The following is a 27630-nucleotide window of genomic DNA, read 5'->3' as shown; positions in this document are numbered from 1 at the left end:
ATCTTTTTCTATGTAACAAATTCTTAAGTCCATATCTTTGTCCAATAATAAAGGTTTTACAATGAGGAATAATACCCCTTTATGATTATGACATTGCAAAAAGGCAAGGTCACCTTCTGAATGATTCCAAAGCATATAATTTTTCTTGAATGAGAGCCATGACTACATAGAAAAAAGCAATGTTTGCACGAAAAGAAAGTAATAAAATCATAATAGTAAATTACAATAACTTATTAAAAAGTCACATGACCAATGCATAATAGTCTTCAATTGATGCATTAAAAGCAACATTGCAAGAGCTTTCATTCTCAAACATAAATAGAAAAATCTCAAAGTAAATATAATATTATCAACAAAAATGGATCAAATCCAAAAGACACAACCAGCACCTGAACGTGTTTACAAAGATTTACAACCTTATTTTGAGTGGATTGAAGATGAAACAAGTTCCACTCTTATCCTATTGCTTCGAGGTATGGTTAACCATTCAATTTGTTGTAGAAATTTATGGTCAAATGTTTTTTTTTTAAAGCAAGATGGAATATATAGGAGAATTGAGGGTTCTCAAACCTGTTTATACGAGAGGCGGAAAAAAAAACAAAAATTCGCCGAAAAGAAATTACAAACCAAATATAGCTATGAGAGGAAAAACAAAGGGTCTTTAGTAAACTCATAGAAACTATATATAGGGTCTTTAGTAAACTCATAGAAACTATATATTGGGTACGTAATTTCTCCGAAAAACGACCACTTCCATAACAAAGACTTGATATTCCAAACCGTATTATCAACAACCCAACCTTCATTGCGGAAGCAAAAACCGTTTCTAGACAACCAAAAAATCCACAAAATAGCTAACCATATCACCCCACATTTACCTTCCTTAACTTTCTTTTTTTTTACAAAAGAGGAACCAATCCATAAAGCTTTGTAAACAATCTTCTTCCATCCCACTAACCGGTTTTCCAACCCAAACCGCTATCTCTCTCCAAACCACACCCGCCTCTTTACACTTGAAAAAAGAATGATCACAACTTTCCGGAATAGTACCACAAAAAGCACACAAAGAATTCTCTATCGACAAAGAAACACTCCTACCCATCAATAAATCCTTGGTTGGTAACCTATTAATTAGAAGCCTCCAACCAAAAGCCTTAATATTAAACGGCACATGCACCTTCCAAATTAAATCCTTCACAACATCGAATCTATTCGGAGGGCCAAACGGATAGTTAAAACCGGCCAAAAACTCGTAACAAGAAGCAACGGAGAACGAACCTCCTCCCAAACCGCTCCACTCCACCTTATCTCTCCCTTCCATAAGGACATTTCGGCCCAACAACAAAAGATGGAGCATGCCATGCTCGGCCACCACCGAAGGGTCGGTATCATCACCCAAAACCACACCGTAATTCCCCCACTTCCACTCTCCATCAACCCAACCTCCCATACTAGCCACTGATACCCTTTTCAAACAAGAAAACGAAAACAACTTGGGAAAAAGCTCCTTTAAACTATAATTATCCGCCCAACAAGATTCCCAAAACGGAGTGATATAACCATTTCCAACCACAAACCTACATTTCGACACTATCGGGTCTTCCGCCGAACAATTGCCAATCGAAATCAAATCTTTCCACCACACTGAAAAAGAAGAAGAAGAAGAAGTGGAAGAAGAAAAAAGAGAAGAAGACATACCTCCACAAAATGAATTCATCACCAAATCACCATACCGGACTTTTAGAACATTGTACCAAGGCGCTTCTTCCCCTTCTAAGATCCTCCACCGCCATTTATTAAGAAGTGCAAGGTTGAAAGTACCAACTTCCCTAAAACCAAGCCCGCCTTTAGAAGTCGGAAGATAAACATTCTTCCAACTAACCCAATGAATCTTCCAACTATGGTCAAATGTTATTAATGTTTGGTTTAAGCTCTTTCTCATTTTCTTCTATATGTATTTATTTATATACTTTCAATTTCAATAAAAATAATAGGATTCACAAAGGAACAATTGAGAGTGAAAGTGACTTCAAAAGGTGTTCTAAGGATCAATTGTGAAAGACAAGGAATTCAGAATATGTGGCATCGTTTTGGTAAAGAATTTCCAATTCCTCAATATTGTGACACCAATGATGTGAAAGCCAAGTTTGAACGTGGAGTACTATCAATCAAGTTTCGCAAGTTGATCACCCCGGATAATAAGCCTAAAGAACAAGAAACTATCACAAATCCACCACAAGAAGAAGCTTCAATGGCGCGTCAAAATAGTGATGAAGCTAAGGCGCCAACACAAGCACAGGTGGTTGATGAACCGCGAGAGATGCAAAAGGAAGATGAAAAGGAAAATAACAGGATAGAAGAACAAGTTGAGAATGATCAAAAGAATGTGAAGACTAATGATGAGTCATCCGAGACTAAAGAAGTTATTAAAACTCGTGAAGTTCAGAAAAAGCATCAAGGCAAGATAACACAAAGACTGAAAACAAGAGTTTTAGATTTTAATATAAGTTTGAGATCAAAAGATGATAAGGATGTTGATGAATTAGGTTTTGGTTTTGGTGACACAAGGCCTAAGAGGGGGAAGATGTGTATGAACATGTTTGTGGCAACCTTGCTGGTTTTGGTGGTTGGAGCATATGTCAAAAATGTATGGTGGTCATCATCATAAGCAACTCAAGGAAAATCAAATAAATTTTAATCTCATTTAGATTCTTGGAAATGCATAAATGAATTTAATAAAGACATAAAATAATGAATTTGATTGATTATCTATATATTATTTGTGAAACATGATCAAACTATATTAATAGAATATTTCAAAACTCTAGCACTATTTAATATTTTTTACCAAAAGCATGTATTAATTGTTTAAATATTACAAAATTTATTGTTACACTTAAACTAAAGATAGACTAAATCGATGATTGTTATGTAACGTTGGAGACTATCATAAAATATTGATAAAATAAAGTATTTAGATCGATGCAAATGTCAAAAATGATAGGGAAGATTGAGATTGATAGCACAAGTTAAGGTGATCATAGTTTATTCTCAAGTTAATGCTAGTTTTGTAATTGAATCTTACAAACACGGTGTTTAACTCAAAATGGTTGAAGACAAAAAACATCGTTTACATGTCATTGTCATCTTCAAATTTGGAATCTCATATCGAACACTTGTCATCCTTGAACGGATGGACAATCTGAGAATATGAATGGGAAGGCCAATTTTATGAGGAAATTGCATGAGAAAGTAAAGATGCAAATTGAAAATAAAAATGATGACTATGCTAAATATGCCAACAAGGGAAGAAAGAGGGTGATTTTTTAATCTGGAGATTGGGTTTGGGTGCATTTTAGGAAGGAAAGATTTCCATTACAAAGGAAATTCAAACTTCAACAAAGAGGAGATGGCCCCTTTCAAGTGTTATCTCGAATAAATGATAATGCATATAAGATAACACTTCCTGGTGAGTATAGTGTAAGTGTCACTTTTAATTTAGTTGATTTGTCTCTATTTGATGTAGTTGAGAAAGCTTTCGATTTCAGGTCGAATTCACTTAAAGAAGGATGGGGTGATGAGGACATATCTAGCAAGGACAAGAGTGAAGCACTCCAAGGACTAGGAGGACCAATGCAAAAGGCATGAGCTAAGAAAGCTAAGGAAGTCTTGGATCAGATGGTCATCACTATCATGGAAGTAAGGCCTAACATAGAAGTCATGGAGTCTAAACTAGTCAACTTCATAAGTCTACTCTAAGGACTAGGAGAACCAATGCAAAAGGCATGTGCTAAGAAAGTTAAGGAAGTCTTGGATCAGATGGTGATCACTATCATGAAAGGAAGGCTTAACTTATAAGTCATGGATCTAAACTAGTCAACTTCATAAGTCTACATGGAGAGGACGTGGATGCATATGATGCTGCATATTTTGTTTTATTAAAATTAAGTTATAATAAAATGTGTGGGCAGAACATTGTTTAAATTAGGTCCAGCACTTAAGTTTATATTATTTTCTAGAGAATTTCTTTGTAGACCACCTATGAGAAGAATCCCTGCTGAAAAATAAAAAACACCCCTGCTTCGGAGATGCATCTCCGAAGTATTTTTTTTTTTAGATTTTTCTAGAATTCGGAGATGCATCTCCGAAAACACTCATTTTGTGGTGTTTTCGGAGATGCATCTCTGAAAGTACTGAAAACTCAAAATAAACGTTAGATTTTAAGTGTCAGGTATTTTTTCGGAGATGCATCTCCGAAAAAATCTGTTCATATACAATTTTCCCTCCTTCACTATTTCATCATTTTCATCACAAAACCTCCATCATTCTCAATCAAATTTTCGTCTCAAAATCAAGTTTCAAACGGTTGATCATACTAAAGGGGGCATAGAAAGCTACAAATTGAGGTAAACATCATTCATTTTATCTCCTATTCCACTACATTATTGTTGATTAAGTAGATTGAAAACTGCGTCACTTCGGAAGTGCATTTCCGAAATAAACCACCTAACAATTTTCGAAAATGTACTTCCAAAATAATGTCTGGCAGAAAAAAATAGTTTTAACAGCTTTAGTATATTTTTGCATATATTAGGTATGGTGCATTCGGACAACATTGTCGCCGATGACTTAGAAGTTCTGGAAGAGGTCAACGTTGATAAAGAGCCGGTTAACGAAGTTAAAACCACGAAGTTAATTCATCTTATGCTTTAATATTTATGAGTTCTAGCTACCTAAAACATGTTTTCGTGGTTTTTATTTGATTTTCGAAAGGTACTTGTTTTGTTTCGATTAAAGGCCCAATAGCACGAGGCCTATTATCCAACCTGATTCGTCAAGCGCAATGTATAAATACCTTCACAAAGGATTTTCATATACACAATCTCTAATCTCCACTTTCGTTACACTATATTAAATCTTAAACTGACTTGGTCGTTGGAGTGCTAACCATGCAGGTACCTCTTCCCCCTCTCTCTGATCTGTCATACTGAGAAGTAACGTAACTGATTCAAGATCAATGTCTCTGGTTCAATAGAGCACTGTGATCGCAATCTTGAATCCACTGTGCCTCATCGCTCTAGTCCTTAGGAAGTTTCGCTCCACCATAATTTTTGCAATCCTCTCTATTTCTGGTTATACAATAGAACAATATTGTTGCCTGTGGGAATCGACTTCTAACTCCTGTGATTTCTATGATTTTGTATCCAGATCTTGGGGTCGATTCGCAACCCCTGCAATGGTATACAAACATGACATTAGACTTTTGATGTTAAGTTATTTTAAATGTGACGTGCATATCGTAATTTATTTAATTAAATGATACATGTGTGTAATATTTTTTAATTATTTTATATTTGTATTTAAATATTATAATTTCAAGAGAGTTGAATGTAAGACAAGACAAACAATGACAACGGTAGAAAAGTATAAAAAATTTTGCTCGCTGTAATAAAATAGTTTATTTATTTCTTGTATTTAAGATAGTCGTAATTGCATTCTCAAATTTTATTTTATGTGTGATGCATGAAATGTATGTTTTATATGCGTATATGAAATACACAATTCGGTGAGAAATTTTAATAAAAATTTCTTCAATTAAATATTACGTTATTAGTTTTTTTTAATTTATCACTCATCAAGACTAATACTAAATAAAGTAGAGTCCATGTTTTATCAAGACTTATTCGAGAGTTGTATTAAATATAGGATCGCAAAACGAGTCAGGCCCGCCGGATCGGCCCGTTTGACCCGCTATTTTGGGCGGGCTGGACTAAAGTTTTCGGATCGGTACCTTAAGTCGGCCCGTCCAGCCTAACCCGCTTTAAAAAGTGGACTGAGGCGGAACAGGTTTTGCCCGCGGGCTTTTTGTTAAAAATTTTAATTTTTATACTTAGAATTAAAACAACTTTAATTATAAAAACAACACTCTTCTTTTAGGATTATGTTGATTGAATTGTATTCTAAATTATCATACATAAATATAGAATTATAAATGTAACATTCTTTCTATAACTTTCTATTACATGTGTTGATTTAAAAAGCTTGAAATAAAAGAACAAAATTGTATAGCACGTATAATTATTAAGTTGTCAATCTCAAATGTTTTCTTTAAAATTAGATGTTGATTTTAAGAAAAGGAAGGATTTGATGATTGTATACATGTGACAAATTTAGGATTTGACTATTAAGAAATTAGTCAATATAAGAATCTATATGAAGTAAACAGCGAGAAAAACAGGTGTTGATATTTTATGCACTACTATTTAATGCACAATGTATTATACAGTGTAGTTGTTATCATTGTTTGTCTTGTTTAAATTCTTAATTGGGTTATTTTAGTAGTTAGTTTTTAAATAGGATTAGAAAGATATGTATTGTTTGTTTATTTATTTATTTATTTATTTATTTATTTATTTATTTATTTTGATACGTTTTTTTATTGTGCTTGAGTTTATTTTGTTATTTTTTATTGTAATTAGTCTTTATTTATTTTACTTTTTGAACTATTTGGACTTAAGACATGTTGAAGTTTTATTGTGTGTTGTTAAAAAAAAATCTTTTATCAACCTTTTCGGTAATAATTAAAAAATTTAAAAATTATATATTAAATTAAATTATAAAATAAAAAATTGGTGGGCTAGTAAATGGTAGGTAGGGCTGGCAATGAACCACACTAACTCGAAAATAGTTCAAAACTCGATTCGAAAATTAAATCGTTGAACTAGGTTCATGAACCAAATGAGCTGAGTATGAGCTAAAAATTAAGTTCGTTAACTAAATGAGCTGAACTTGAACTATACATAGTTCGATTCGTTAGGTTCACGAGTCAACTCGATTATATATCAGATAGATTATATTATCCTTAAGAGTAGGTTTATTTTATTTTAATCTAACGGTTATAATTGATAATTTATATTCTCAAGTGAGAAAAATATTTTTACAAATAAAATTAACATTGTATAAATTCCAATCTTATAACTTTTACTTTATTTCTATATTTTTTATTTGAAAAATGTTAATTTAAAATGTCAAATATATAAGTATAAGTAGACTTTAAAAAATTATTTTTAAGTCTGTGAAATAAGCGAGTTAAACCTAATAAGATTAATCTAACGAGTTGAACCGAGATGTTCGTGAACTTCTAACAAGTCGAGTTTGAGCTCAAAACAAGTTCTGATAAACTCGAACTCGAACTCAAACTCGGCCAATTCTTAACGAGTCGAGTTTGAGCTGAAAAAAGAGTTCGTCTTAAACTCGAACTCGAACTCGAACTCGTCCAATTTTTAACGAGTCGAACTGAGCTGAGGCGAGTTCGACTCGACTCGACTCATTTCCAGCCCTAATGGTAGGGGTGGAAATAGGCTGGGCCGAGTTAGGCTTTGCCAAACCTGAGTCTGGCCTGCTAAAAAATTTGAAGCCTAAGTCTGGCCTGTAGCCTATCGTAGGCTTGTTTTTTTTGCCTAAGTCTGGTCTTTTTGAAGGCTTGATTGGCCTATGAGCCTACTTAAAAGCCTATTTCATTTGAACATTTATAAATAAGTCATTCAACTCAACTTTATATAGACCAACAAATTAAAAGATCAGTGAGATTAAATATTTGTTTGCATTGATTTATTTGAGTTTACCTAGTAGCATAAATTTAGTGATACTATTTGTTTGAGAGAACTTATGGAAGCAACTTATCACATTGTTCATAAGATTTTTTTTCATTTTATTTTCATAATTTCTTAAAGATAACTAAGACTTATTTTTATAGTTTAATTCAAAGTACAAAATACAATATAATAATAATAATAAAATTATTCATATTTATTTAAATAGGTCGGTCTCATAGACTTAAAAGACATTTTATATGATATGTGGCCTAGCCTTTTTAGCTAAATAGGCTTATAAAAAAGCCTAGGTCTTTTTTATTTATATAAAAAGTCTGATCTGGTCTAAGCCTATGTAGGCTGAGTCGTAGGCCCCTATTAGTCGGTCTGGCCTATTCTCACCCTTAATAAACGGGATGGACTTGACTTTTAAGCTCGGACACTTAAGTTCGTCTGCCTCGCTTTTGGACGGGTCGTCCGCTTTGTCACCCCTAATTAAATACAATTAGAAAGAGTTTCTACCCAAATAATTTATTTTTGTGTAATCGACATAAAACAAAATGAAATATGAATTTCGGCCCACTCAAAAATCTCCCAATGAAATTTTTCAAATTAAATATTGAAGATCATTTGATTTGATTTGATTAAAAATAGTAAAAATATTTTAGTAAAAGTACCTATTAAAATAATTTAATTTGATACAATCTCTTATAATATTTTGTAGTTAGAATTTCTTTTATATTTTACTCTAAAATATACTTATGAAGAAGATAAACTTCAAATGGAATTTTTGAATTGATGCAGAAATTGAGAGCAAATACTAGAATACTTGTTCTCTGTCTCTCTTCCCTTCATGAGGAATAATATCCCTTTATGGTGTCATGACATTGCAAAAAAGCAAGGTCACCTTCTGAATGATACCAAAGCATATAATTTTTCTTGAATGAAAGCCTTGACAACAGAGAAAAAAACAATGTTTGCACGAAAAGAAAGTAATAAAATCATAATAGTAAATCACAAAAACTAATTAAAAAATCACATGAACAATGCATAATAGTGTCCAATTGATGCATATAAAAGCAACATTGCAAGAGCTTTCATTCTCACACATAAATAGAAAAGTCTCAAATACAATAATATTATCAACAATGGCTCAAATTCAAAAGACACAACCAGCACCTGAACGTGTTTACAAAGATTTGCAACCTTATTTTGAGTGGATTGAAGATGAAGCAAGTGCCACTCTTATCCTAATGCTGCCTGGTATGGTTAATAAATAATGAGTTTGTTATATTCATTGACCATCACATAATTAAAATTTGTTAATCTCTTCAATTTGTTGAAATTCATGGTCAAAATATGTGTCAAAATGTGATTTATGTTTGTTATAAACTATTTCTCATTTTTCTTCTATATGTATGTATATATTTTCAATTTTATTAAAAAATAGGATTCACAAAGGAACAATTGAGGGTGCAAGTGACTTCAAAAGGTGTTCTAAGGATCAATTGTGAAAGACAAGGAATTCAGAATATGTGGCATCGTTTTGGTAAAGAATTTCCAATTCCTCAATATTGTGACACCAATGATGTGAATGCCAAGTTTGAACGTGGAGTGTTGTCAATCAAGTTCCCCAAGTTGATCACGCCGGATAATAAGGCTCAAGAACAAGAAACTATCACGAATCCACCACAAAAAGAAGCTTCAATTGCGCGCCAAAGTAGTGATGAACCTAAGGCGCCAACACAAGCACAAGTGATTGATGAACAACGAGAGACGCCAAAGAAAAAAGAAATGAAACCGATTAGTGATGAAAAAGAAAAGAACAAAATTGAGGAACAAATTGAGAATGATCAAAAGAAAAATGAAGTGGAACCAATTGGTGATGAAAAAGAAAAGAACAAAATTGAGGAACAAATTGAGAATGATCAAAAGAATGTGAAGACTAATGATGAGACTTCGGAGAAAAAAGAAGTTGTTAAACCTCACGAAGGTAAGGGAAAGCGACAAGGCAAGATAACACAAAGATTGAAAACAAGAGTTTTAGATTTTAATATAAGTTTGAGATCAAGAGATGATAAGGATGATGATCAAGTAGGTTTTGATTTTGTTGACACAAGGCCTAAGAGAGGGAAGATGTTGATGAACATGTTTGTGGCAACCTTGTTGGTTTTGGTGCTTGGAATATATGTCAAAAATGCATTTTGGGCATCGTCAAAATCATCTTAAAGAGAATCAAAAGAGTTTCAATCCCATATGCATATTGATTCTTGTAAATGTATAAATAAATCCAATAAAAGAATAAAATAATGAGTTTAATTATCTATGTATTTATATATTATCTGCGAAATATGATCAAACTATATTAGTATAATACTTCAATACTCTTGCACTATTTAATAATTTTTTTTTACTAAAACCATGTATTAATTGTTTAAGTATTTCAAAATTTATTCTAACACTTAGACTAACAGAAAGACTAAATTGATCATCGTTATATAAAATCGGAGACTATCAAAGAATATTGATAAAACAAAGTATTGGACAAATGTCAAAAATGAAAGGGAAGATTGTGGTTGATAGCTCAAGTTGAGGTAGATCATAGTTTATTCTCATGTTGATGTTAAATTATTTTGGAACATCACATTCAAATGTGGTCCCTTCATCACTTGTTTTAATTTGACCATTGTAATACACTAAAAATAAGTTTTTGACTCATGTTTATGAATGGGACTATTTCAGAACATGTCTCTTTCTACAAATGTTTAGTCATGTGATCTAAGTCGTTCAAAGTGTTAATGCAATATAGAGATTTAAAAGTGTTTGTGAATTGGCGTTTCAACATTACAATTTTTTAGTATAGGCAATATTAAATTTTTAAACACCGTCCTAATATAACATCCATATATCCTCTAGATTAGATGCATAATTCAAAAATATTACGTCTAAGTTTAAATGTTGTAAAGTGTCCAAAAATTAAAGAATTGTTCAATGCATTTAAGGCATTTAATGAGTTACTCACACATTCTCTGAAATTTCAAAAATATTTTTCAAATTCAGATTTTAAAATCTGAATATAAGTTATCTTTGAAAAACGCCAAAACTAGATATTAAAAAGAAAATTTCTTTACCCACCTCCCTATGGGGTCACCCCCAGCGAAAACCCCATTTTATCCCGGCTTCGGAAATGAACTTCCGAAGTATTTTTTTTTTTAAAATTTTCTAAGACTTCGGAAGTGCATCTCCGAAAACACCAAATGGGGGGTGTTTTCGGAGATGCACTTCCGAAAACACCTTTTTTCAGATTTTGGGGGTTTCGGAAATGAACTTCCGAATTATGCAGAAACTGTGTTTTTTTTTATGTTTTTGGAAACAGCCTCGTATTTTTAATTAAAGGAAGACGGCAAATAAAATAAGCGATATATAAACAGAAAATACTAATATACTAATATGATAAAAATAGTAATATATACAAGCCGATCCGATCCAAATCCAAATAATAATGGTGTACGAAAGATACAATCCGAAAACAAAAAAAATAATAAACCCGACCACTACTGGGTATGCCTAACCCTCTCTCCCTGAGACCTCCTCTGCCGCCTGTATGCCGCCGCACGGCCTGCATCAGTGACAATCATCTCCATCACGGCGACTGCCTCTGGACCGCCCCGATGAACGACACCTCGATCCAACGCGTCCCGCCCAAGCATCTCTATCCGCTGACAGATCGGCAGGAGATCAATGGTGTGGTCATCCTCGGCCTGCTGGTTCTCCAGGATCTCCTCGTGTGCTGGCCTAGGAGCGCCGGGAGCGTCGGGTGTCAGCAGAGGATGTGACACCCGGTAGAACCATGTGACGTACCCCTCCACACTGTGCCAGTCCTGGGTAACCCGAATGCGACGATACTCCTCCGGTACCACATGATTCTCCCAATCCTCAAATATGGCAGTGAGCTGCACTCTGGTCACTGTGTCGGGAGCAGCCTCAAAAGGTGACCTGGGTATCATCTGCACAAATCTGAACTGCCGCATGCACCGCTCAGGGAGATATCGGACCGTGATGTTGGTCCCGCATGCCAACCAGCCAGAATACAAAGATATGCCGTCAAAGGGGACAACCTGAGTGTAGTCGCTGAATAGCCTCCAGGTGACGTCATCGTGCATCGTGCGGTCCAGGTACCCACGGTATGCTCCCACCGCATTGTTCCCCCTCTGGAGAACGTATCTGGCGGCCCTGGGCATGGCGTCAACGTACTCAGGATCAATGTGAAAGCCGTGGATCCAGGAGAAGTAAGAGATGATCCAGCTCTGAAACACAAACACGATAATGTAACGTACCGTAAGTAAATACGAAACATAAATAAATACGAAACATAAGTAAATACGAAACACAAATACGAAACATAAATAAATACGAAACAATTAAAATGAAACGTACCGTGAGTAGTGTGCAGGATCCGGTCAACTGCCTCGTCCTCTAGTTGGAGGCCTCATTCAGCTTCTGGTATAGGTATGCCAGAGTAGCTGCCCCCCAGTTCCACTGGTGAACGGTGGTCAAGTCCATGAAGTAGCGGAGGTAGGTCACGTCGACGTACCTCGCACTCTTGTCCACAAAGATCGCAGCGCCTACCACATGCATGTACCAGCACCGGAGAGCGCAGCCACGGTGATAATGTGTAAATAGGTCGTCACCCGCATCCTCGGCATCGGCCGCCGCAACCAGGTGGTGCTCGAAATAACGACTCAGTGTGGTGAACCGGATATGAGGCCCAGATGTCGTGATGCACTCGTAGTCAGCAGCTTCGGGATCCATACCCAAATAGAGCGTCATCCACTCACTGGCTTCGATCCTCTGGATCCGGGAGTGGGTCAACAGCGCCCCCCTGATCGGCAGGTGGAGAAGACACTGCACATCATGCAAGGTGATCGTCATCTCCCCAACCGGCAAGTGGAAAAAAGATGTCTCCTTGTGCCACCGCTCCACAAAGGTCCCCTGCATGTCGTGGCTGATGGTGGAATACCCTGTCATGCAGAGCCCACTAAGCCATGAACCTCTCACAGCGTCGTTAAACCACTCGGCAATCGGTTTAAACAGACTGAAAACCTTCCGGCCGTGATTCACCATTTTCAACGGCTCTCTCTCCTGTTACAAAAAAACAAATAAAAAAGTATGTTAAATAGACCGTTAAGAAAATATTGAATAAACGTCTAAATTATAAACGGTTAAATAATGTAGTCGGGCAAATTATAAAAAATACCTCTCCCTCCCAGATAGGCCGAGCGACGTGCTCGCGGTAGGATATCAGCACGGAAGTGTCACTGGGGCCTCCCGGGTAGCCCCCCTCCTGCTCATCCTCCTCCCCGAGTGGAGGGTCAACATCCGGTACCTCCTCCGCCTCGTGGTATGACACTGCCACCTCCGATACCTCCTCCTCCTCTCGCTGGCGGGAAGAAGATACCCGAGCCAGACGACTCCTCGATTCAGATGCAGAGGTACCCTCGTCCATCTCCACGGGAACTCGCACACGTCGTCCCCGTCCCGTGTCGACGCCAGCTGCGCCGCCGCCCGCTCGCGTCTAGCCGACGCAGTTTGGGTCTCTCTACCTTGTCTGATGCGTGCTTGGTTGTCTGACATGTTCCTGAAAACAAATGAAATCAATTATTATGCGAGACAACATAAAGAACTAAAAAAAAATTGCACTTCTGATACAATTCGGAAGTTCATTTCCGAAACTAGGAATGGAGGTGTTTTCGGAAATGAACTTCCGAAACACCCCTCCGAGGAAGTTTTCTGCAACTTCCATGGCAGACCCCAAAATCCAACTTCAAAACAACTTGTAATGCTTCTAACAACCTAAATACTACTAACAACCTACCCCTATATCATTTATGCAATTGAAAACAACCCTAACATTCATTTGAAATATGGATCTAACAATTATAAAACTTACAAATTGAAGTGATTCGAGAGCTTTTGAATGTAGTATAGCAAGGTGATTGGAGCCTTTGATGCAGCCTTGGAAGTGGGTTTGCAGAAAATCTCAGAGGGGTTGAGTTTGATATTGGTTTAGGGCAAATGATTTGGGGGGAGGGGGTTGTTTTGCTAAATCTACAAAACGCGCAGTATTTCGGAAATGCACTTCCGAACTGGTGTTTTCGGAAATGCATTTCCGAAATAAGACAAATTTTTAAAAAAAAAGGCGCTTTCGGAGATGCATCTCCGAAAACACCTTTTTCTTACATTTCGTAAATGCATTTCCGAAGTCAGGGATATATGTGGTTTTTCACCAGAGGTGACCTAGAAGGTTGGGAGGTCTATAAAGAAATTTCCTTAAAAAATTATGGACTTGGAAATCTATATAGTAAAGTATACAAATCAAACACCGATCACACCTAACACATCACATTCGTAACCAATCTCAAGACCACACAATTCAAAATTACTACAAATTTCAAAGTCTGGATATTGGAATCTGGACGCTTCTAATTAAGTAAACTCGTACTTTTCTTTCTCCCTTCTCATTTTCATTTCTGCAAAAGAGCAAAAACAAAACAAAAAATAGAGAGTTTCTCCTCATTTACATTTACAGAGCTTGTTCTCCTTATTTTCAAGTATTCTTGGAGCTTATATATCTTTCATTGAATCTTATCATAACTATACTCCACTACATTGCATGTATTGAACATTGATTTGGTAAGTTGCTCATTCCCTTTTCTTTTTTGATTTCACATGCATATATTACCTAAATAGTTTATAAGTATGATATTTTAGACTTAAATACTATAGATATGCCATATGTGTTTGTCCCGAACTGCGTTGCTTTGAATTTTCGAAGAGTGGAGCTTAGATTCCGTGCATGCTTTGTTCTTTAGTTTGTTTTTCTATTCTAGTGCATGCTGGATTTCAAAATTCGAACCCTTTGTCTGAAGATTTTTGAAATAGCCTATTATCTGATTTTTGGTTTGTTTCTTTTTGTACTTGTTTCTGAATTTTATTATGGCATCTCTCTGCTTTGCTTGTTTGATTGCAGGAAAAATGTTTGACAACCAGGAAAGACTGAGACATGGTAGACTGGCCCAACATGCTTCTATTCGCAAGAAAATAGCTAGACCCGTGCGACCTGCAGTTGGAGAGACTTCTTTTGATTATGATGGATCGTCTTCCCAAGTTCATGTGTATCCAACATCGTCTTCCCAGATTCATGTGTTCCCTAATGTCCTAGAAGCCTCTCCTGCCCCAAAAGCTCTTGTTGCTCGAGATACAACGGATGTTGTTACGCATGATGGTTTCCTAGAAGGTCCCTCAGACCTTTCACTACTTCCTTTGTATCTAGACCATGATGTTAGGCACGTATGAAAAGGAGAGGTAACATACATCTTTAATTACTTTTTAAAATATCTATGTTATAATATTTTAATTGATTGATGATGGATGTATTGTGTTTTTTACCAGTATCATGATACGTTAAAATGTGTCAACCAAGGTAGAAGGTTGTAAAGTTGACACAACCTGATGAGTCGTGGTTCCTAAATGTTATGCATTTATCTAGGTTGCATGACTAAATATGGATATGTTAATCATGACTTATTGTCTACTTTTGTGGAGATGTCACGCTGATACGTCATCATTTCACTTATTTGTGAGATGTCCATCATACTTGATGATGTATTATGTCTCCTACATCTTTCGATCTAGGGAAAATTATAAAACTACTCCATAACCAGCAGAGTTAAAGCACTAGACATGATGGCGACATATTTGGGAGCTAGCTCGAGAAAAGCCTAACAGAAGATGGATGACACTAGAGGATGTCATGCTAGATTTTCATTCCTAGTGGATCTGTGTGAAAACCACATGGCTCTAGCTCTGGATGATGATGGTGATGATGCACAAGTTGCATACTATATAGTAGGTGCATTGAGATCATACCTCTTAGTTTTGGTCGACACGTCCATTTTTGTGAATAAAAGTGTCATCTAGTCGATGTTGTCTACCTCAGATATTTCATTAACTTGAAGAGGTTTCACAACTGGGAAGTCTCTTTTTTGGTGTACTTCTACTCCAAATTAGTTGAGGGTAGTATATGGAAGACTCGACAACTGACAGGAAACTGTCTATTTATGATAATTTTTTTTCATCTTTATCAATATTAATGTCAGAATACTTGTGTTGCATTGTTACTAATATTTCATCTAAACCATTTTTAGACATAGAACCACCAGTATTTTCCATGTTTCACCAACAGGGCATATGTAGAAGACTACTTTGAGGCTTTTCCATGTTCGTGCTCGATCATCCAGCTTCGAGGGAATCAGGCGATCGACTCATTCTGAGTTGTTCTTGATGGTATCGTGTCAGATGATACTTGTCGCATGTCATACGCCGATCACCATGAGACACAACTCTTGAAGGTGATATCTTTGTACTTTAGAAGGTTGGATGTAACCCCCCCCCCCCCCAATCTACCTGAGCGAGTCTTGTGTTAGTTTAGGTATTATCTAGGATATATCCTGAGACCCAGTCGTTGCTTCTCCTGTCAATGTCCTCCGCAGGTATGTTGATGAAATTTTGGTAGCATACTATGAACGTTTGGTCCTAGAGGATGTATGTTGTGTGTCAGATCTTCGTCCATGGAGTACGGTATACGACTACGTAAAATGATTTTATAGAGTGTCACATCCTTGCATGCATGACACCAAATACATGACGAAATCCCTTGAGGTCGGTCAACTCGTTAGGAAATCTTATAAGTTTAGTCTTGTCTAATTTTACAACTCAAAAATCAATTTTTAAAACTTTCCTCGGAAAATTTGAATAAAGCCAATGAAGATCAAGTTGATTTGATTTAGTTCAATCAGGTTTACATTTTTAAAATTTTAATCAATTTATTTTTTAAATCTATAACAAATCAACCTTCTTAAATACAATATAGATTTTATATACTATTAAATAAATACCCAAACTAATATGTATATTAACTAAAAACACATTAGTACTAACATAAAACTACTATAATATCAAATAAAAAAAAGTAACAATAAACTATAATAGCTTGATTCAGATTTTGGACGATCAATTTTGTATGATGATAAACAGATACCCGAACCAAAAGAATGCAGGTTTGATTGGTTTAGTTCAGTTATTGAATCCACTTTAAACTACAAGATTTTTTAAGGACTAAAAATGAAAACATGTCTTGAGCTGAAGACAAAACCTTTAGACTAGTTTGTCGCTAAAAAGAATAGCAGTAAGAACAAACAAAAAAGAGTAGTTTCAGGTTTTAGCATTACCAATATACGAGGTCACCTCATTTGTTACCAAAGCATATTACTTTTTCTTGTTCCACCAGACAGACAAAAGTCATAAACAGAAATAACATAATGTTTGCACGAAAAGAAAGTAATAAACCAAATAAACAGAAATATAATACTTGTAAAATGCATGCTTAATACGTTTCTCATAAACTCAATTGAGTATAAAAGGAACATCATGCCATGACCAATTCAATTACTCAGAGGCAAACATACATTAAAGCAAAAGAGATATAATGGATACCATGAGACAGACAGAAGCTAATCGTGTCTATGAAGACTTTGAACCATCTCATGAATGGGATAAATACAATGGGCGCTTCACAGTTTCACTACCAGGTAAACGTTATTTCAAGTTTTCAAAGAAAAAATCTTAGAATTTTATAACACATTTATTAAAATGTTATTACCATATACTAATAGATCACGGTACTGGCCAAAATCATGTTATCATAATACAGTTTAATAAATCTAAGTGTAAACAAGCTAAAATAACGATGATTTTATCCTAAATAGTATGAATTGTTTACCGAAACAAGGTCACACGAGACAACTATTTTCCAGATCTAAAAATTTAGCTTTTCATTGATTTGCAGGTGCATTAATTTTTACATCCGAAAAATATATTTAATATACTTTCAAGTTTTAAACATGCAGGATTTAGAAGGGAACAAATGAAGGTTCAGGTGACCTCAAAACCTGCCCTAAGGCTGATGGGCGAACGACATGCCTTTCAAAATAGATGGCTTCGTTTTAAATTAGAATTTCCTGTTCCTTCTGATTATGACACGGACAGCGTGACTGCAACATTTGAGGGTGGCAAGTTAACTGTCAAATTTGCCAAACTTACTAAGCCTGAGGAACCAGAAAATACTCCAACGCCAAAGGAACCATCACAAAAGGCTGATGAGCAAAAGGGTCCTCAAGAGGGTACTGCAAAAGCTAAAGATGAGAAAAAAGAAACAAATGAAACGACAACAAACCCACCAGAAGAAGCTCAAGGGCCAAAGGAAACATCACAAAAGGCTGATGAGCAAGAGGGTGCTCAAGAGGGAAAAGAAGAGAAAGCAGAAACAAAGACTGATGAAGTCTCTGATCAAAATACACTGCCACACAAGGAGAAGGACTCAATAACTGAAAAGAGCAAAACAGAAACAGAAGCTAGCATGGACAAAGTGGCTGAGAAAGTGAAGACTAATGGCTCAACTGAAAAAACAGATGCAGAAACCTCTAAAGTTCCTAAAACCAAAGCTGCAAAGTCTGTTGCAAGAGCCAAAACCAGGCTTGTAGATTTCACTCTCCCTAAGGCTCTCTCTAATCAGGATGAAAATGAAAATGAGGCCCTTGGAGATTCGACCAGAGGTCTTAAGAAATGGAAGAAATTGGTCGCCTGGGTCATGCTAATCTTATTGGTTGTGGGAATTGGGCTTTATTATAGAAATACATTTGGATCATCTCAGGGAGAATTCAGCTTCGAAGATAAGCTACTATTTCCTAATTGATGTAGTAATATTTATGAACATTGCATTACCTTATTTTCATTTTCATTTGTGTTTAAATGCATATATCCAATAAAAGAATAAAATTTCACATATAGTTTGGACTCTGCCAACTGTATTTCAGCTCAATTGTCATGTAGATATATTCTATATTTCATAAATAAATATTTATATTCTCTTTTATTCCAATAGCTCAATTGTCATTTTATTACAATATTAAATATTCAAGGTAATTTTATCACATTTTGTTTATTTCATCTCATCCATTCCACTCATCATCAGATAGAAAATAATAAACATAGCCGATTCACTCTAAAGATACTTGGGGGCAAAAAGGGAAGCACATGACAAAATAGAATCAAATTTACTTACAACAGGAACAAGAAACCTCAGAGCCCCCACCATCAGTGGCTGACAAATAACTCTGTTCCCAAATATCAGTAGGAACTGCTTTAGCGTGAGGAATGTGTCGAGGATGTTTCTCTCTCTTGTCTCCCCTGAGCTGCTTAAGACCGTGCTTAAGTGCTGGCAATAAAGCTTCCATACATTCAGCAACGGCATTTGGGTTTCCCGGCATGTTAATGATCTGAATATTGACATATCAAAGCCATAACTTAGTCACAAAGCTATTACAAATGTATCAATAAACTGATGGGAAAATTGTGTTTTGAGCCGAAGCTCAGCTTCCATTCATTATACTATCAAAGTAGACATAGAATTTTGTGTTTTTGTCTTACCAAGGTGGATCCTCTGATTCCAGCTGCAGAGCGTGAAAGCATTGCCGAGGGAGTCACCTATTTTTGCCAAGAAACAAGGCACAAGAGAATTACATATCATTGGAAAATGTACTAAATCTGTTGTAACTTTCAAAAATCAGCAAATAGCAAATCCAAACTTATCTGAGAAGCAGGAAAGAGAATGCATGTCATATCAACAAAATTAAGCTTAAGCATGCATAAAATTGCATCAATTCAAAATACTGAAGATCAAATAAAGAAAATAAAAGGCTGGTCTTACTTTAAACAAAACATAAATTATAATTCTACTTGAATAAACTTTTATACAAAAGCTCCTGACTAAGGACCCTTTGTTTTATATTTAGAAAAATAGATTTTTTTTCTTTGTATTTTTTAAAATGATTTTAATAAAAAAAAAAAGTTAAATATCCAATAACATAAATATACTTTATTGAAGATTAAAGCATAGTCAAAATTACATAATTTTTCATAAAGATATATCTCAAAAATATTTTTTATGAAAAGATTCAAAATAGCTTCAAATCTAAGCGGTTTTTTGAAATTTTGATATACAAAAAAGTTAGTTTTTATGAAAAGATTCAAAATAGCTTCAAATTTAAGCGATTTTTTGAAATTTTGATATACAAAAAAGTTATAGTAGTTTTTATGAAATGATTCAAAATAGCTTCAAATTTAAACGATTTTTTGAAATTTTGATATACAAAAAAGTTTTAGTAAAATGATGAAATACCTAAAATAACATTTAAGAAAAACCATTTAACCCAATTTTTCAATTGAAGCTTTTTTTTTAATTCTTGGTAACTTTTTTTAAAACAAAAATATGAAACACTAAAAAAAATCATTTTTTTTCAAAACATAAACAAATTGGTCTTAAATCATTTTTTACTTATCATCAAATGAATGTGTTTTAGTTATCACTTCACGTCCAATTGCAAGGAGCTTGCAAATAACAGTTTGCAAAAGTAGCATTACTCTAAATTTACAGGCTTCTTTTTTGAAATCACATAGACATAATGATAAAAATTGATAGCCGGCTGACCAGCACAACTAATCAGTCTGGTACAGTTCTTTGAACATTAATTTAGAAAATAAAAACGTGTTAAAAAATTTGAAAGTAAGATCATGAGAAACCACACCATACTACAACTATCTAACTATTATTTCTAAGGTGACTAACATAAGCATAGCTGCTCATACCTTTAAACTCTCTTGCATCATTACGTATAAAAGACCAGGTGTTTCTTTTTCAATCAACTCTTTTGTAGCTTCCGGTGTTACATCTCGTGAGGTAAAGCCAGTCCCACCTTGATTGGCAAAGCCAAAAAACAATGGAAGTCAACTCAACACAACTACAAGTTTTGCTCTTTAGAAAAACTGATAGGTTACATAGAAATGTACCTAGAGTAATTATAAGATCCATTTGTTCGTCATCGCTCCATCTTCTAAGAATGTCCTGAATTTTTGCCACATCATCTGGAACAACAGAAGTTGCTACAACCCGGGCACCTCCTAGCCTTTCTGAAGAAGAATTAACAACAGAAACTGCCCTTGGACCACTGTTTAGTTGTAAAGGAGTCAGCAAACTTTGAAGTTAATGTCAACTATTTAAAAACAAGCTTGGACTGTCCGGTTGAACCAATCAAAACATGAACCATCTGTGTATCTTGTTCAACTACTCCATATTATATTGTTTAGCTCAGTTATGGTTTGACCAAAATTATAACTAGTTGAACTAATCAAACCCATGACACAGAGATCTTGCTAGTTTGATATTCAGTTAGGATTTTAAAACATTGGCAAACAAGCATCATGACATTTTTTTTACTTTGTAAACTTGTCCTTAGGTAATCAGATAACTCCAATCAAAATAACTATCACTATCATGCCACAGAAGGCAAAAATACTACTAAACTTCCAGAATCTGTCTATTCCATTCGATCCCATTTCAACTAACTTCGGTTTGGGGAAATCTTCAGAGGATTTCACTTAAATAAATGCAGAAAATTCACAAAATAAAGACTACAGGCCATCATCCTTGAGCTCTGAGTTTGCTTGCATAATTTTTTTTCTAATGACTCAACTTGAAATCAAGATTTCCAACAAAAAGGCTTACAACTTTGAAATCTAGTAACATGCCCAAATAGAAAATTAAAAGAAAAAATGCCTAACCCAAGGATGACTGAGAGACCATTTCTAGGGGATAGAGTCACTTGCTCAGTGAATCATTTTTTCTTATTGTGATTGAATCTATCATTTCTTTTTATGATAATGTGTAAATTTTGGTAAAAGATTTTATACCTCTCAAAGCAATAATGGGCAAACAGGCAGTTTAAGAAAGAGAGAAAATGAAGAATAAATAAGGTATAGAAAAAAGTACAGTCCTATTACATGAATGAAACACTGACAAACCTCAAGTGTTACACATAAGATAAGTGGGAATTCAATAATATGAAGCCTAAGTTGATACCAAGTAGACAAGGCTGTTTTTTAAAGTCAATAGTTCCACACCAAAAACAGAAGAAACTAGAGAGAAATTTGTAACTTCTAAAGATCCAACTTCGAGACTGTTGCAGAACATTCTGTATATCCAATGCCCCTTTTGGCATTGGCTAATATAAAGTTTGCTCTTTACTTTGGCATCAACTTTGTGACCTCTTTCAAATAATGATTAAAAGAGGTGTATCTAGATGCCATTCAGCCTTATCCAACTGGGAAAATGATTTAACAATTATGACAACACCAGATGATATAACTTTTTCAATAACATACAAATGCTGTAGTATATGAGATATCATACCCAGATCTAGCTTTATTGAGAAAGAATGCAGTAATAAATGCACTTTAATAAATGCCAAAAATTCACAAATGAAGACCATGGGCCATCATCCTTGAGCTCTAAGAGCTTGCTAGAATAAATTTCTTCCTAATTAATCAACTTGAAACCGAAAGTTTCAGCATAAAAGGTTACGAGTTTGAAATCTAGTAAAATGCTCAAATAGAAAACTAAAAGAAAGAATGCCTAACCCTATGATGACTAAGAGACTGTTTCTGGGGTGTAGAGCAACTTGCTCAGTGAAACATTTTTTTCTTATTGTGAGCAAATTTGTCCTTTCTTCCATGATGATGTGTAAATTTTGGTAAAAGACTTTCCAGCTCTCAATAATGGGAAACTTGTAAAGCAATAATGGGCAAACAGGCAGTTTTAAAAAGAGAGAAAATGAAGAATAAACAAGATATAAGAGGAAAGTAAAGTCCTCTTAGATGCATAAAACACCGACAAACCTCAAGCGCAACACGTAAGATAAGTGGAAATTCAATAATATGAAATCTAAGCTGATATCATGTGAATAAGGCTGGCTGATTTTTAAATAAAATAGATCCACACCTAAAACAGAAGAACCTAAACAGAAATCCGTATCTTCTAAAGCTAAAACTTCGAAACTGTTGCAGAACACTCAATACAACCAATGCCCCTTTTGGCATTGACTAATATCAAGTTTGCTCTTTAGTTTGACATCAACTTTGTGACCTCTTTCAAATAATGATTAAAAGAGGTGTATCTAGATGCCATTCAGCCTTATCCAACTGGGAAGAAGATGACTTAACTATGACAATACCAGATCTAACTTTATTGAGAACAGACACTGTTGCTCCATTCCTCTAGCATGCACAGAAATGTTTTCTTTGATTTGGAGTACACTAGATGCACCCAATTAACAAGTAACAACAAAAACTCATAGCTAGCCTAGTAAGACAAGAATAAATATGTTGAAGATGGCCAATAGCCCGTTACATTTTTTTTAAATCATGTAATTTACCAGTTTGTTTCATAAAAAAAATGTCTGGTGAATTAGAAGCACCTAGAAGTTGCTTCATGTGGAAAGTGCAAAAACTAGTGTTTTAGCTTTTAAATATTCCTCATAAAATTGGTTTAAAACCACAAAAAAAATAATGCTCTCACTTTGTTTAACAATGAAATCCAAATGTGTTACAAAAATGCCTAGTCCTGATCTTCCTCACTGTGCATGTTTCTTTGCGCAAATCCAGATAATAAAATATAAAACGAAAGTCAACAATACCTTCGATCTGGGCCAGCCCCTGCAGCAACTGTGTCACTTACTGTAAGAATAGCCACTCTGAGGTCAACACCCCCAGAAGAATCTGTAGTTATTTTATCTGGTTTAATTCCAGGCAAAGTAGAGGTTGAGTCTGATGATGTATGATTCTTGTCAAAACTCACAGGTTTTAGGTTGGAAATCATGATAGCTGCCACTGGGGTCCCAGCAGATATAACACGGCCTGTTGCTGGAAACTCCATCAAGGCATTAGCTGACTTCATGCTAAGTAGTCGACTACTCCTCTGATGACCAGTGCTTTCGGCAACAAAACTGAAATTCATTGGCAACAAATAACGCTTGTTCATCAATGAAACCCGGTCAAATATAGGCATAGCAATTACGCCTCTGGAAAACAAGTAAATACACCTCCCAAAAAAATACGTGCCATAAAGAAAATATTTGTACATACATATTTCTGACTAAAACCACGATAATGCAATTCATCATTAACCTACCCAGGGCTGCCTGTTCCATCATTGTGAGTCCATATAACGGTGGCACGATGATATTCTGGTCTAAATTGATCTGTCTTAATGGGCCGTTGAAGCCGAGCTTGCACCCTGCACAGAAATGAATGAATGAAATCCTAGAGAAAGCAAGTATGACATCTCAACAAGAAGTGTGCTTTAGAAGTTTAAGTAACCTCGGATGATGAGGATTTGTCCATCCTGCGAGATGGCGTATAGCAGGGACCACAAAAAGATGAAAGCATACTGAAGAGCTGGCAGGATTTCCTGGTAGCCCAAAAGCTAGAATTTTACTTTCTGTTGATTGAGCACTAATCTCTGCAAAAGTAAATGGCTTGCCTGGTTTAATACACACCTGAAAGATAGATAATCTTGAGTTAAGATTAACATGATTAATAAAATCACACCCACCAAAGCATTCGACAAAATTTTACTAGTTCTACAACTACATAAAGACAACATACACTTTGCACCACCAGACCAAATTACAGGATCGCCAGAAAACTGATAAGAATCAAATAAAATTGTAACATAACCTTATCGAAATGAACTTTTCCTCGCTTTTCAAGCAAAGGCCTAATAAAATCTTTGTCTCCCATCGAAACACCTCCTGAACTTATGAGAATGTCAATTCCAGAAGCAAAAGCCTTATCCAAGATCTTTCCTTGGCAATCTTCATCATCCTTAGCAATACCAAGGTCCACAACTTTGCACTGATGTTGTACTGCGGCTGCCAGAAGCATGGCACGATTAGAGTCCCTAATCTGCATAGGATCTATGTATTAGCTTATGTTTGTTTTAATTACATTTACCAAGTAAATCCTATAAACTACATCCACATTCAAATATATGGCCAACAAATGGTTAGTTGAGTAGCACGGTAAAATAAGTAAAATGTTGTGCACCAAATTCTGAACAATACATACATATACATAGTAAGAAATTCATATTCAAATTCCTAATAACTATAACATTATTGTTCCTGCTAAGCATCTTCACAAAAATTTAATGAACTCATCTGACATGTGCTAGTCTTCCATAACAATACCTGACCACGACCCAAATGCCCAGTAGATGGCTCTACAAGCTCATCACCGGTAGAAAGAACGGCAACAGTTGGAGTAGGATACACCTGCATCAACAAAAAATTTCAAACATAAATATAGAAGAGCACATGCAAGTGCCTCTGAGCAGTAGAACCCAAGTTCCATCATGGAAGAAACTAGATCATCTATAGATTCAAGAAACTCTCTAAACAAAATACCTTTACTGTTGTCACACCAACTGTAGCAAGCAAGCCAATCTCAGAAGCACCTAATATTTCTCCAGATGTTAAGACCACTTTATCTTTCTCAATATCAACCCCCTGTCAATGAATATTTTTTGGATGAACCACAAAATTATACAGACCACCAAGTACATCAAAATATCCACATTATAATTATAATACACATAAAAAAGAACATTGCATTAATGAAGAATGAACCGCCGTTAATGTTGTCACGCGTGATTATATAACATAACTTATAGACATGGTAAATAGCTCTAAACTCTAAACCCTATAACATAAAACATGTGACTCCAAACCCTAAAATGTTGGTTGTATGGTAGTGAATAATATTTAGGGTATATGATTAATAGCATGTTTGGTTTGGCTTCTGGAAGAGCCAAAAGCAATTCTAAAGGTGTAGAATTGATTCTGAAGTGATTTTGAAGTGTTTGGTTCTTCTAAAGTACAATTGATTTTGCCTTCAAAATTGATTCTACTGAAGCTAGAATTTGTAGCTTTTGAGTTTAAACGTGGTTTTTACACTGAAATTTGTTGTTCAACTTACTTTTACAAAAATGTATCCAAACATAAATCAATTCTACTAAACTCAATTATGTTAAAATCAATTCTGCCAAACTCAATTCTGTCAAAAACAATTTTGTCCACGCCAATCAAAACACACACTAATATCATAATACTAACACGACGCAAACACACATTTGAGTCCATTGTTACTGGTGTGGTATCTGGTGTCCTTATATATGGTTCATAACTTATAAACTCAATATTATAGAAGTGATAATAAACAAAATACACACCACTGGCCGTATATCATTGCCTTGTGTGGTTTTCACCAAAATTTTGACCCTTTCAGCCTGATCTGAAGTATTGTTGACTTTTTCAGTATCTTCAACCTGAACAACCGCATCAGCACCATCAGGTATAGGCCCTGAACCAACACAATCACAATCCCAATCACAACTATTAATAATACCTAGCTTAACAAACTTCAACTATCGCAACCAATTTCACTTTCAATCATGAAAATTAAAACCGAATGTGAAGACTATTGAACAGTAAAATTAAACTAACCTCCGGTAGTTACATAAGCGACAGTTCCGGGAACGACGGTGACACCAACCGCATCGTCACCAGCTCTTGATTCAGCAATCACCGGATACTCACCAGGCCCGTCTGCAGCTATAACCGCATAACCGTCCTGTTCCAACACCAAAAGCCCAAGCCCAAGCCCGGGCCAACACGTTAGTTAAGTGAGAAATAAATAAGAATAGGGGAAATGAGATAGGGTTTTGAAAAACCTTGGTGGAAGCGGGGTAAGGAGGTAAAGGATCAGGAGCGTGAATGTCTTGTGCTAAGACCTTGCCAAGAGCGTCGTGAAGTGAAACGGAAATTGGAGAGAGACGGTTAGCGGCGTTAAGAACCGTTTGGAGAGCGTCAGTTACGGAGATCATTGTTTTGATGGATTATTTTTTGGGTAGCGTCCAATGTGACCGATACTGATACTGTTGTTATCTATTTATTTTATTTTATTTTTGTATAGTTATTTTCTCATTTATTGCATAAGGTAAGAAGAGACGTGAATTGAAAGGAGTGTCAGGGGAGGGAAAGAAAAATTGATGACTGTTGTTGTCTCTTCAGATGTGCAGGAGTCAGGAAATTTAGGGTACCAAAACATCTCCATTTTCAGGAGATTTGTTGTGTTTGGCAGTCACTGTTTGCTCTTCTTTTCCTTGTTTTTTTTTTTTTAATTTTGATATTCCTTCTTGTCCAGATACATTGAATCCGAGGTAGTATTTACTTGAAAGATATTTTTGTTTAATTTTCTATAACAAACATTTTTAACGTGCCTATTCTCACGTTTTTGCTTGATATAAAAAAGTTTTTGACTTGAAAGCAAATCAGACATTCATGAAGAGTGAAATGTACTTAACATGAGAATTCATTCCATGGTTCAAAAGAAGCAAAGTATCTATAGTAGACTAAGAGCAATCGATGGACTCAAACCCTCTGCTAGGGTTTTTTGACAACACGGATTCCGGCAAGGCTCTGGGGAATACCTCAGAGACAATCACGACCAAAAGCAAGGCAGAAGTTGACCTGTTGGACAGAAGCAAGAAGAGAGTGAAGGAAGGGGAGAGGGGATTGATCGAAAAAGGAGTATCCTTTAGGGATGTGATGACTGGAAGATGTGAAGAAGTAATGGTGGAGGAGAAAGGCTGTGATCAGATTGAAATGGAAGATCAAGAGGATGAATGGGGGGAGATTCAAGTGGAGGAAGAATTCATTGGTGGTTATGAATGCCCTAATTTCATTTTTTCGGAGAAGGAGGTGAAACGTATTCAAAAACCATGGAGGAGAGGCGTAATAGTTAAGCTGTTGGGGAAACGTATAGGCTTTAAGGCTCTGGAGAACAGGCTGAATCAAATGTGGGTTCGTAAAGGTATTATCACTATCATTGATCTCGGCAATGATTACTTCTTGGTAGCCTTCTCTCATGAAGATGATAAAAAAGCGGCCATGGAAAATGGACCGTGGTTTATTTACGATCATTATCTTACAGTGAAGGAGTGGAGACCAAATTTTCATCCGGAAAC

The 27630-nt window shown here is 35.5% G+C and overlaps 5 protein-coding genes across 5 annotated transcripts; 3 read left to right on the top strand and 2 right to left on the bottom strand.

The window, feature by feature from the left end:
- The first annotated feature begins 337 nt into the window (after positions 1–337).
- LOC131617883 (inactive protein RESTRICTED TEV MOVEMENT 2-like) lies at positions 338–2731 on the top strand. Its single transcript, XM_058889153.1, has 2 exons — positions 338–473; positions 1995–2731. Exons 1-2 carry the CDS (start codon positions 359–361, stop codon positions 2666–2668), a joined length of 789 nt encoding a protein of 262 aa, XP_058745136.1. The 5' UTR covers positions 338–358; the 3' UTR covers positions 2669–2731.
- Positions 2732–8688: 5957 nt separating this feature from the next.
- Positions 8689–9914, top strand: LOC131617882 (inactive protein RESTRICTED TEV MOVEMENT 2-like). Its single transcript, XM_058889152.1, has 2 exons — positions 8689–8855; positions 9043–9914. Exons 1-2 carry the CDS (start codon positions 8741–8743, stop codon positions 9819–9821), a joined length of 894 nt encoding a protein of 297 aa, XP_058745135.1. The 5' UTR covers positions 8689–8740; the 3' UTR covers positions 9822–9914.
- A 1159-nt stretch (positions 9915–11073) lies between these two features.
- Positions 11074–17097, bottom strand: LOC131615974 (protein MAIN-LIKE 1-like). The gene is made up of 3 exons (XM_058887177.1): positions 12850–17097; positions 12030–12734; positions 11074–11899 (listed from the first exon to the last, which is right to left on the bottom strand). The coding sequence occupies exons 1-2, from the start codon at positions 13096–13098 to the stop codon at positions 12069–12071; spliced, it is 915 nt and encodes a 304-aa protein (XP_058743160.1). The 5' UTR covers positions 13099–17097; the 3' UTR covers positions 11074–11899; positions 12030–12068.
- On the top strand, positions 17089–18585 carry LOC131615973 (uncharacterized). The gene is made up of 2 exons (XM_058887176.1): positions 17089–17242; positions 17561–18585. The coding sequence occupies exons 1-2, from the start codon at positions 17140–17142 to the stop codon at positions 18403–18405; spliced, it is 948 nt and encodes a 315-aa protein (XP_058743159.1). The 5' UTR covers positions 17089–17139; the 3' UTR covers positions 18406–18585.
- Positions 18586–18685: 100 nt separating this feature from the next.
- Positions 18686–26672, bottom strand: LOC131615972 (molybdopterin biosynthesis protein CNX1). The gene is made up of 13 exons (XM_058887175.1): positions 26335–26672; positions 26108–26234; positions 25834–25964; positions 25010–25111; positions 24794–24877; positions 24282–24509; positions 23922–24100; positions 23734–23838; positions 23240–23548; positions 20559–20716; positions 20358–20464; positions 19140–19196; positions 18686–18988 (listed from the first exon to the last, which is right to left on the bottom strand). The coding sequence occupies exons 1-13, from the start codon at positions 26485–26487 to the stop codon at positions 18767–18769; spliced, it is 1962 nt and encodes a 653-aa protein (XP_058743158.1). The 5' UTR covers positions 26488–26672; the 3' UTR covers positions 18686–18766.
- Positions 26673–27630: the final 958 nt, after the last annotated feature.

This window comes from Vicia villosa, linkage group LG7, assembly GCF_029867415.1.
Source record: "Vicia villosa cultivar HV-30 ecotype Madison, WI linkage group LG7, Vvil1.0, whole genome shotgun sequence".
Taxonomy (NCBI): Eukaryota; Viridiplantae; Streptophyta; class Magnoliopsida; order Fabales; family Fabaceae; genus Vicia; species Vicia villosa.
The sequence above is the reverse complement of the archived record's forward strand: the minus strand, read 5'-3'. Positions and strand labels throughout refer to the sequence as shown.

Bases quoted from the DNA above. Each gene is read 5' to 3' on its own strand.
- LOC131617882 (XM_058889152.1), top strand. From the start codon at position 8,741: ATGGCTCAAATTCAAAAGACACAACCAGCACCTGAACGTGTTTACAAA. The intron at 8,856-9,042 runs GTATGGTTAATA...ATTAAAAAATAG, and splicing joins TCTTATCCTAATGCTGCCTG to GATTCACAAAGGAACAATTG.
- LOC131617883 (XM_058889153.1), top strand. From the start codon at position 359: ATGGATCAAATCCAAAAGACACAACCAGCACCTGAACGTGTTTACAAA. The intron at 474-1,994 runs GTATGGTTAACC...TAAAAATAATAG, and splicing joins TCTTATCCTATTGCTTCGAG to GATTCACAAAGGAACAATTG.
- LOC131615972 (XM_058887175.1), bottom strand. From the start codon at position 26,487: ATGATCTCCGTAACTGACGCTCTCCAAACGGTTCTTAACGCCGCTAAC. The intron at 24,101-24,281 runs GTTATGTTACAA...TCTATCTTTCAG, and splicing joins GAAAAGTTCATTTCGATAAG to GTGTGTATTAAACCAGGCAA. The intron at 20,465-20,558 runs GTACATTTCTAT...TTGCCAATCAAG, and splicing joins GGATCTTATAATTACTCTAG to GTGGGACTGGCTTTACCTCA.
- LOC131615973 (XM_058887176.1), top strand. From the start codon at position 17,140: ATGGATACCATGAGACAGACAGAAGCTAATCGTGTCTATGAAGACTTT. The intron at 17,243-17,560 runs GTAAACGTTATT...TTAAACATGCAG, and splicing joins CTTCACAGTTTCACTACCAG to GATTTAGAAGGGAACAAATG.
- LOC131615974 (XM_058887177.1), bottom strand. From the start codon at position 13,098: ATGGACGAGGGTACCTCTGCATCTGAATCGAGGAGTCGTCTGGCTCGG. The intron at 12,735-12,849 runs GTATTTTTTATA...TTTTTGTAACAG, and splicing joins GGCCTATCTGGGAGGGAGAG to GAGAGAGAGCCGTTGAAAAT.